The sequence below is a fragment of the Uloborus diversus genome, unplaced genomic scaffold (assembly GCF_026930045.1).
Source record: "Uloborus diversus isolate 005 unplaced genomic scaffold, Udiv.v.3.1 scaffold_971, whole genome shotgun sequence".
Taxonomy (NCBI): domain Eukaryota; kingdom Metazoa; phylum Arthropoda; class Arachnida; order Araneae; family Uloboridae; genus Uloborus; species Uloborus diversus.
In genome coordinates, this window is record NW_026559200.1 from 41,324 (window position 1) to 51,661 (window position 10,338).

A 10,338-nucleotide genomic window follows, 5' to 3' on the forward strand; every position below is an offset into this window, starting at 1 on the left:
ACATATCATCCTATTAAATACAGTTGGCTCTCTGTTTAACGACTTTCAAGGGACCACAAAAAATTGTCCTTAAGTAGAAAGTGTCCTTAAATAGAATGCTTTTAACACTACAGTGGACCATTCGGGACCGTGAAAAGCCGTCGTTAAATAGAGCAAGTCGTTAAGTGGAGTGCCGTGAAACAGAGAGCCAACTGTATCATGGTACATATCAATCGATACATATTGGTGATCCCTGGTTTGCATACAAAACTGTGGAATGTGACGTAGAAAAAAAATCAGAGAGTTTGTGTTCAAATTGGAAATGTAAGGGAGGAAAAAAAAAGGTTGATAAACTGGAATTCAATTTTTAGCAAGCGTCACTTTAACGAGTCTCCACACACACAAAACTTAGGGTTCATTTCAAAATACTTTCTAACGCCATTTTCTTTCTTGCTCTGAAGAAGCCCACGTTCCATTCAAGATAATATCTGCACCCCAGAGCCAGACTGAACTAACAGGGGCCGATCCAGGATTTTTTTCTCCGCTACCTATTTTTGTGAAAGTATTGCATCCTTCTATTTTTGTGAAAGTTTTTTTTTTTCTCAGCATTGTTTTTGTGAAATTTTAGGCGCATCCTAAATTTTGTAAAAGAAGTAGTGGAACAAGTGAAATTTTAGTTCGAAAAGTGTAAATGTCATCTGGTATTATTTTTAACCCAAGAAGTACTAAAAATACCGTCGTAATTTCAGTTTAATGGTCTATGTGCTGTGTACAATGTAGGAAATTATGACAAAAACGGTTCCTCAAAACAGATGTTTAAAAGATTGCGATAGTCTTGCTTTGGAGTGAAACAGCTAAAAATTAGTTAAAATATTACAAAAAGGTTTCGATTTAAGCAATCGTTCACATAAACCTGCTTATAATTTTATTTTATGAGTATATTTTGTTTTAAACAGAGAAACAAATTTTATTTTGAAATGCGAATTTTTGTGAAATTTTCGACGTTTTTGTGAAGCTACTGATTTTATTACTTGATTTTTGTGAAAGTAACGATTTCAAAATAAGATTTTTGTGAAGGTACCGAAAAATGGTAGCAAAATCCTGTATTGGGCCCTGACTGAGTCGAAAAATTGCGATTTTCCGCTCATTAGTGCATTGTATGTGGAAGCCTATTCAGTATCGAGCCACGTGAACGTCATTCTTTTCAAAAAACTCCTTTTCATTTTTTTACCAATTTTAAAAGAGCGCACGCCCCATCCTTTGTATGAGCCAGAAAAAGTTTTTCCTCTCTCCCGTTAAATGACCATAACGTGACTCACGTCCTTCTGAGGTACAGGCATTCCAAAACATTGGCTTACCTTGGCGTCAGTTCTGTTTTTGAAAGAAAAAATTCAAACAAAAGTAGTTTCACTTACGGAGTTCATCTTTCCTGGATTTTACTTCTTCACTCTTTCCAAGACTTAAATATCTTCTTTTGTTTTTACTTCCCAGTGCCTGCAATTGCAGTTCCTGTAATTAGAATCAAAAGATAGAACATAGGTTATGTATTCAAACAGATTTTAAACAATATATATTATCCTATTCGCAAACATTTCAAAAATAAATTCCTCCTAAATCGAACATTTTAACTGAACAGCACACAAAAGTTTCATATCGGGGAGTCCGAGATTTAAATCGTAAACAAATTGCGCAAATGGCCCCGACCGCTGGAGAAGGGCAAAAAAGGAGGCGAGATAAAATAAAAAACAAAGGAATGAAGATTACAGAAATTAAAACGAAGTAAAAGCTAAAAAGAGCAGAGGTTGAAAAACAAATTAATTCATTCATAAAAACCTAACTAAATTACCAAAGTTAGTTCAGAATAAAGCTAGAAAGAGAAAAATAGAATAAGAGTAGAAAAAAATAGAGAGCATTGAGAAGTGCCAGGTTTCAAGTAACAGTTGCATTATCCCCCTTAAAAATAAAACCTCGTTAATTTCTGTTAGTCCAGGGGTTCCCAACCCGTGGGCGGCCACCTCCAAGGGGGTCGCGACATTACCCCCACATTTAAAAATATGTCATTGCACAGTTGAAAAATTCAAATACATAGGGGGAAATAGAGTAGCATCAATTCTCGAACGCAATGGCGAATCAAAACCCTTGTGCCTAAAACTATTTTTTGAAAACTACGTTTTGTGAGAAAATATCAAAAACAGAACAAAATGTGTCAAAATTATTTTTTCGACCATTTAATATTTAGTAAGTTACCGCCCTATAGCCAGGGCTAAGGCAGAAATACATGAAATACACCGACAGCTCAGTCGATTCCAGCCGAGGACAACAGTTTCTTGCTTATTAGCACCGAACCATCGTTTCGGTCACTCGTCTGGTCAGTGCTAATTCTATATTAGCTACCAGTTTGTTTGGCACTCTTGGCTTCCTTAAGAGGTTTTCCACCTCCAGCTCAGTCACTCCTATGCCGGGCTGATGAGTGCAAATAAGCACGAAACTGCAGTCCTCGGCTGGAATTGACTGAGCTGGCGGTGTATTTCATGTATTTAATATTTATTCAATGTGATCAATTCAAGTATCAATATATATGTAACTTATTTATGCAGCTGATTTTAATCTAGTTACGTAAAAATTAAATTCTTCATTAAAAATTTCAATTTGTATACAGGAGGGTTTTTTTTCCCCGTAAATCAAATTTTTTGACATTTATGCATGTGTGCAAAATAAAGTGTTCAAAATAAAAATTAAAAAAAAATTGACTTAAATACAAAAAATTACAATTTTTTCTAATTACAGAACGTATAATATTAACAATATGAACTAAAAACAGAATAGCACAAGTTTTATTATGTAAGTGTTTAGTCATCAACTTCTTGTTCTTTGATCCATGATTTGAAAAAAAAAATTCCTTAAAACATCATGTAAATATTATTTGCGAAAACGTTTTAAAAAATTAAGCTTTTTTTTTTGCACCTTAATATTGCACATTTTAATAACATTCCTTTGTTATAAATGGAACTAAAATTACTTGTCTTGGTAGTGTTGTGAATTTCCCTTTATCGTACGTAACCAACTGTTACATAAGGAAGTTTTTATGTAATAGTTATTGGCAATTTTTTTAAGTAAAATATTTTTTTAATTAAGATTTTGGAGAAAAATATTATCAAATACTCATTATATATATATTTAAACCTCATTAATATCTATATTTATGCATTGTGAATATTGCAGTAAATACGAATTGATTATGTTAAAAACCACCTATCCAGTCCTAAACCAGTTTCGGACAGTCCAAAAACCAACCCCGGTTAAGTTGACCGATACCAATTGAACAAGATTTGTGAAAACTTTTGAGCTTGTCCCAATTAATCAGCACAGAACTGCATACATATGATTATATTATACATTTTACTAGAGACGTACCGAGTAGCACTTTGGCCGAGTAGCCGAGTACTCGGCCGACTTACCAATTACCGATTATGCTTTAAGAAGAACCACCAACACACATGTGATGAATTTTGAACTTATTGGAATACAGTCGACGCTCGATATAACGACCATCTCCGTCCCAGAGAAAAAGGTCTTTATAACGAGTGGTCGTTATAAGAGGTATAATTAGGTTGGACTTCAAGTTTAGTCAACAGTGCAGTATTGCTAGTAACAAAGCCAACAAAATGCTTGGGTTCATCAAGAGATCTATTTCAAACAAATCTAAGAAAGTTCTTCTGCCTTTATATAAGAGTTTAGTAAGACCTCATTTGGAGTATGCTGTTCAGTTTTGGTCGCCTTATCTGAAGAAAGATATTTTCGTATTGGAAAGGGTTCAAAGAAGGGTAACTAAATTAGTAAGGGGACTCTCAGATTTAGATTATGATACCAGACTTAATAGGCTTAACATGTATAGCCTGGAGCAAAGGAGAGTCAGAGGAGACATGATTCAGTTATTTAAATTTATCAAAATGAAAGATGTAAATGGATTAAATTTTTGCGGGGAAAGCAGGACAAGAGGTCATTGTTTTAAGCTATTTAAATCTCAGGCTAACTTGGAAATCAGGAAAAACTACTACTTTAGCAGGGTCGTGGGCACTTGGAATAGCTTACCGGAAGAGGCGGTAATGAGCAAGGGAGTGGATAGCTTTAAGAGGGCCATTGATCTTCATTGGGGACTAATTAATTGACTAGGACCAGCCTAGCTGGGCCCAGAGCCTGTTGCTGGTCGTCACATTTGTATTTGTATTTGTAATTAAAAAAAATATACACGGTCATCATGCATGCCCCGCTGTTCCGAAAAAAATGGTACTTTTTCAAACATTCCAGTTAAATAGTAAAGTCAGAACAAACAACGTAAGTAGAAGCACAAATTTGTAAATAACGGCAGACACGTGTTTCGGCATTACAGGGAACGCCTTTTTCAATGCAAAAAATAATGAGCATATGGATGAAAAGACATCCGACAAAAGCTTTTGTCGGCTTAGCTTTTGTCGGATGTCTTTTCATCCATATGCTCATTATTTTTTGCATTGAAAAAGGCGTTCCCTGTAACGCCGAAACACGTGTCTGCCGTTATTTACAAATTTGTGCTTCTACTTACGTTGTTTGTTCTGACTTTACTATTCTGCACAAAGGTATTTATTTATCTTATTCCAGTTAAATGCCCAAATTATTTTTATCATAGGAATTTTTTAGAAAAATCGTGTGCAAAATATTATGACAGAATATTAAACAAATTTTAAAGTAGAAAATATAGGGAGGAAAATGTTACACACTTGCAAATCTGCTACTACTACTACTACCACAACATTTTCTGAAGATAAAACCAGACAGATGTTTGCCTTTTTGACAGGAGTGATTTTTGCGAAACATTATTTTCTGTTTCAGATATAGGTGATAAATTGCGGTTTTCTTGCTTTTCAAAGAAGCATTTAAATGTCCCTCGAGAACCCCAAATTTTAAAAACTACTAGATTCAAACACCAAACTACCAACACATCTGTCAACTCCCTTTTCTTAGGAATCTGGAAATTTCTCGATTTTTCCTCCCATTATATTTTCTGTGCTAGCAGTGGTGAATGGTAATCCCTCCACCCCTCTCAAAGTTCGATTTGACATTGAAAACTTCAGGCAGATGTCCGTAAACAATAATCAAAGTCATTTCAAGCTACAAATTTGTTTATTGGAAAGAACACCAGAAATAGCGTCCACTGAATTCGGTCGCTGTATTGGATTAGACGATACAAAAAGGTCGTTATAATGAAAGCAAATTAACATAGAGTTCATAGGAACAAAGTTGGGACTTTTACCACTGGTCGTTATAATGGGACGGTCTTTATAATGTGTGGTCGTTATAATGAGCGTCGACTGTAGTTGTATAGACCTCCTTGTCCATATAATAGTTTTTAAAACTAAATTCCTGCTGAAATTTAATTACGCATTATTTAAAAAATTTTGTTTATGTCAAAAATTTTACGAAAAAATATTTTTTAAATTAAAAATAAATAAAATAAAAGGTATGATTAATCAAGTTGGAATTAAAACAAATTATACCAATCTATTATACTTCTAGTCCGCCAAACATAAATAATTTTTAAAAGCAAATAAAACAAATGTGCAGGAAAACGGCAGACACATGTTTCTGTGTTACAAGTAGTGATGTAAAATACCTGGGTATTTATTTTTAGGGGTAAATACCCAGGGTATATACCCGGGTAAATACCCAAAATGGGTATTTACCCGGGTATTTATTTCAAAAATTTATATTCAACTAAAATACTTTTTTTGTCTGTATTTCACTATGTATATATATATAACCAACCATATGCAAAACAAATTTTTGCCCAAAAATTGTTTTTTGATCTCCTATTCAAAGAATTATTGTGTGAAACAACTTAGCAATATAATATGATATTCACATTAAATGGATTGGATATTCCTAATCAATGTCCCCATCTTTCTTTTTTGTTTTTCACTTTTCAAAGCAAAATTTAAAGTTTTACCAGTACAAATACAAAGTGAGTGACCAACTAACTCCTCCTAAATACTAAATGCCTATCGCGTTCTCCCTTTTAACATAGAGCAAAATGATCCCATAAGTATATTTTCAGTCTTCTGACTACTGCCAACTATCGAAGGTCGAAAGCATTAGAAATTAAAAGCTGAGAAAACAGTTGGTGAACGTCTAAATTAAAGTTTTAAAATTAACCAATTAATTAACGATTTGATTTGAATTGTTTGGATCCATCGTTATAGCAACACCATCCATGTATTGCCGTCAGGTAGTAGCGTTGTTTGTGTACCGGCGGAGGATCACTTTTAAAGCAAATGTGATATGCGTTTTAGTATTTAGGAGGCTTTGGACAAACTGATTACAACTCAAAGCCAAAACTAACTAGTAACATGATATTATGAAAAATCAATGAAAAGTTGTGCTAGTGCCATCTATTTGACAAAATTAAACTTAAATCCTTTTGCTTTACCCCATAAAAAAATAAATTATCCTGCCATCCTATTTAAGTTTTAGAATAGTTCATTCTAACTTCTGACAGTTTTTTTTTTTTGATAAGATTTAATTATGCCTTTAATTAAAGAAATTATAATATATAAATTTTTATATTTTTAAGCTTTCATTTAACAGTTTATGTTTTAAAAAGAAAATCATCACCTTTTGATACCACCTAAATTTTTTTTTGGCAAAATGCGTGCGCAATTACTAGGGGATTTACCCTGCCTTAGGATAAATACCCAAAAAATATATTTACCTTCCCACCTGATATCACTAATTGCGTGTATTAAAAATAGTTCAAATAAATTTTCATCATGAAGTACTGGGAAGCAAATGCAAATGAGCAAGGCAACAGAAAACAATATTTTTTTTTTCGCTTATTAATATGAAAACTGTTTCTATATTTGCTACGTTACCACTTAAACGGCAATAAAATAAATAAATAAATAACATCATAATCTTAATAACTTCTCAGTAAATTCTTCCAAGCATCCTCCATGCTTCCTTTTATTTTATTTATTTTTTTTTTTTTTTCATTTTGGATATGACTAACCCAGATTGTGATTTTGAAATCCTGAAGTTCATCATTGAATTGCTTATACTTGTCCAATTATGACATTGAAAAGAAAGATTCTTTGGTTCACGATATGTTTCTTTCATAATTTCATCAAGTCTTCTAATAAAAAATATTATAAACTGTGTAATACATATGTATGTATAAGTTTTACCAATTATTTCATACTTAGATTTAAAAAAAAAATAATTCAGACTTACTTTTTGCATTTTTTTGTAAAATACCCAGTTTTTGGGTATTTACCCAGGGCTTGGGTAAATACCCGGGTAAATACCCAAAAAATATTTACCTACCCACTGGGTATTTACCCGATCCACATCACTAGTTACAAGGAACGTCTTTTTCAGCCTATAAAATGTGAGCTAAAGAATGTAAAGACATTCGACGGAAGAATCCGACTTTTATCGGATTCCTTTAAATCAACGAGCTCCCATTTCGTGCATTGAAAAAGGAATCACCGAGTAGGCCGAGTACCGAGTAGTTACCGAGTACTCGGTATGTCTCTACATATTACAATCTACTTTTATTTTTGAGTCAACAAAAAATTAACTATTATTTTTGAATTCATTATAAAAAAATATTAACATACTAAAAAAGAAGAAAAAACTGATGGCTGAAGTAATGGTATTTATTTACTGTGCTTGTAACATTGTTTTATTTCCATTTACTTTTTAAGGAAAGGTACTTTTATATTTCTAATAACTAATTTTTGTTTGTAGCAAAAATCCATTTTTAATATACAAATTCCATGTTTTCTACTCTTACTTTCTTTGCACAATTTTTAATAAATAAGTTTTATTAACTTTGGGGACATTGAAACAAAGATTAATTCCATTGAAGTATTACAAACTTCATTATTCTCAAAATTTAAATTTGACTTGTAAATGATTGCAGAATATAATATGTGATTGCAATTTTTTTTATAAATTTTAATATCTGTCTTAGACAATATTCAACTTTTTGCAACTACTCGGTATTGGCGGAGTATCTGATCAAAATTGGGCCGAGTACCGAGTACTCGGTAAATTCGCCGAGTAGGCGGAGTACCGAGTAGTTACCGAGTACTCGGTATGTCTCTACATTTTACAATCTACTTTTATTTTTGATTCAACAAAAAATTAACTATTATTTTTGAATTCATTATAAAAAAATAGTAACATACTAAAAAAGAAGAAAAAACTGATGGCTGAAGTAATGTTATTTATTTTTTTAAATTTTATGTTTTTCTTTAATTTTCTATAATTTTGAATATATTAACTATGTATACAACGTTGCAACAACAACTTCTTTTATGTGTTGATGCTTTTCTCCTTAACCATTAGTGCTTTTAGATAACTTTTTAATTTTCATTGCATTAAATGGCTACTAATAATTAAAAAATAAATTATAAGTGCTCCTAAATTAGCCTGCTGACCACAGACTACCCTTAATATTTTCAAGTTTAGTTTGCATAATGTGATTTTATAAACAATAATGTGATAATCGGATCAAAAATTGGAATGAAATTTAAAAATTATTTAAGAAAATAACTTCTCTTGGGTGAAGAAAAATAGCCTCTTAGCAATGAACTTACGACTATTTCTAAAGTCAAAATAAGAGAAAACATATGGTCAAGAAATCGGCAGAATCAAAAATAATAATTGTGACTTCCTGATTAATCAGTAATCAGCATATTTATTTATCGGGGCATCCGTACTTCAAATAAACTTTCAGGACTTTGAACGAAAATATCAATTTTCCATATCTGAAATTTGTTTTTTCCCTATGACTTTCCAGTATTTACATGACGCGTACGAACCCTGAGCAGAACTTACAATGTTACAAAATTTAAAAAAAAAAAAGAAATTTTGAACAGCTACTCACCTTTGTGGTTACTACAGGAGCCCAAACTGAGGTAGGAACACAATATTGCAAAAAAAATTACAAGACTGAATTTTGCAACACGGTACAAACATCATCTGGTCACTGGTCCATAGTGATGTAAAATACCCGGGTATTTTACATCACTATGGACCCGGGGGGGGGGGATCCATACCGGGGAAATACCCAAAATGGGTATTTACCCGGGTATTTATTTCAAAAATTTATATTCAACTAAAATACTTTTCTGTATGTATTCCACTATGTATATAAATAACCAACCATATACAAAACAATAAATTTTTGCCCAAAAATTGTATTTTGATCACATATGTAAAGAATTATTGTGTGAAACAACGTAGCAATCTAATATGATATTCAGATTAAATGTGTCGGATATGAATAATCAATGTTGATAGCCAAATTTCAGATATAAAAAGCCATTCTACAAAAAGTAAAAAGCTTAACTGGTTACAAAAAAAAGCAAACATCAATTTTTTAAGGTCCTAGTCTTTTATAACCCAGTAATATGTCCCTGCATGACATCAACATGTAACGAAATGTTGCTCAATTTATTGTTATACTATTTATTTACCTGTATCTTTTCCAGGATGTTAATGTGAAAACGGTTTCTATATTTGCCACTTTATCACTTAAACAGCAATAAAATAAATAAATAACATCACTGTCTTAATTACTTCTCAGTTTGTTCTTCTAAACATCCCTCATGCTTCCTTTTTTTTCTTTCATTCTGGATATGACTAACCTAGTTTGTGATTTCGAAATCATGAAGTTTAATCACTGAACTGCTTATATTTCTCCAATTATGACATTGAAAAGAGAGATTCTTTGGTTCACGATATGTTTCTTTCATATTTTCATCAAATCTTTCTATAAAAAATATTATAAACTGTGTAATAGCTACATATATGCATGTATCAGTTTTACCGAATATTTCATATTTAGCTTAAAAAAAAAAAATCACTTTTTGCTTTTTTTTTTTTTTTTTTTGTAAAATACCCAGTTTTTGGGTATTTATCCTGGTCTTTGGTAAATACCCAAAAAATATTTACCTACCCGCTGGGTATTTACCTGATCCACATTACTACTGGTCCACTACAAAATTTTACAGGTTTGCACACTTTTACTGGTCCTGGTATAAAATAATGAAAAATTAAAAATATTACCGAAAACAGTGTTACCGAATATTTGGTTTGGTTTAATACAAACCAAATTTCGAAACCAAACAGTTACAACTATTCGACAATTTAAAACACATATTTTCCCATGCAACAAAAGAAAGTTATAGAAATGTACCAAAGTACAAAAATTATGATCAATGTAGATTAAATTCCATCCACTCAAACACTAAATTTAAATTCTGTTGCTTTTAACATTTTCGCAAATATTATGACACATTAAACTCACTTAAAGTT

The 10,338-nt window shown here is 31.9% G+C and overlaps 1 protein-coding gene across 1 annotated transcript in view; it reads right to left on the reverse strand.

Moving 5' to 3' along the window:
* Nucleotides 1-1,433, reverse strand: part of LOC129234070 (serine/threonine-protein phosphatase 6 regulatory ankyrin repeat subunit A-like) — a gene marked incomplete at its 3' end in the record, with an annotated part of 31,466 nt that extends 30,033 nt beyond the window's left edge. The window contains exon 1 of the mRNA XM_054867961.1: nucleotides 1,395-1,433. Coding sequence (XP_054723936.1) covers nucleotides 1,395-1,403 — 9 coding nt within the window. The remainder of the gene's footprint in view (nucleotides 1-1,394) is intronic.
* Nucleotides 1,434-10,338: the final 8,905 nt, after the last annotated feature.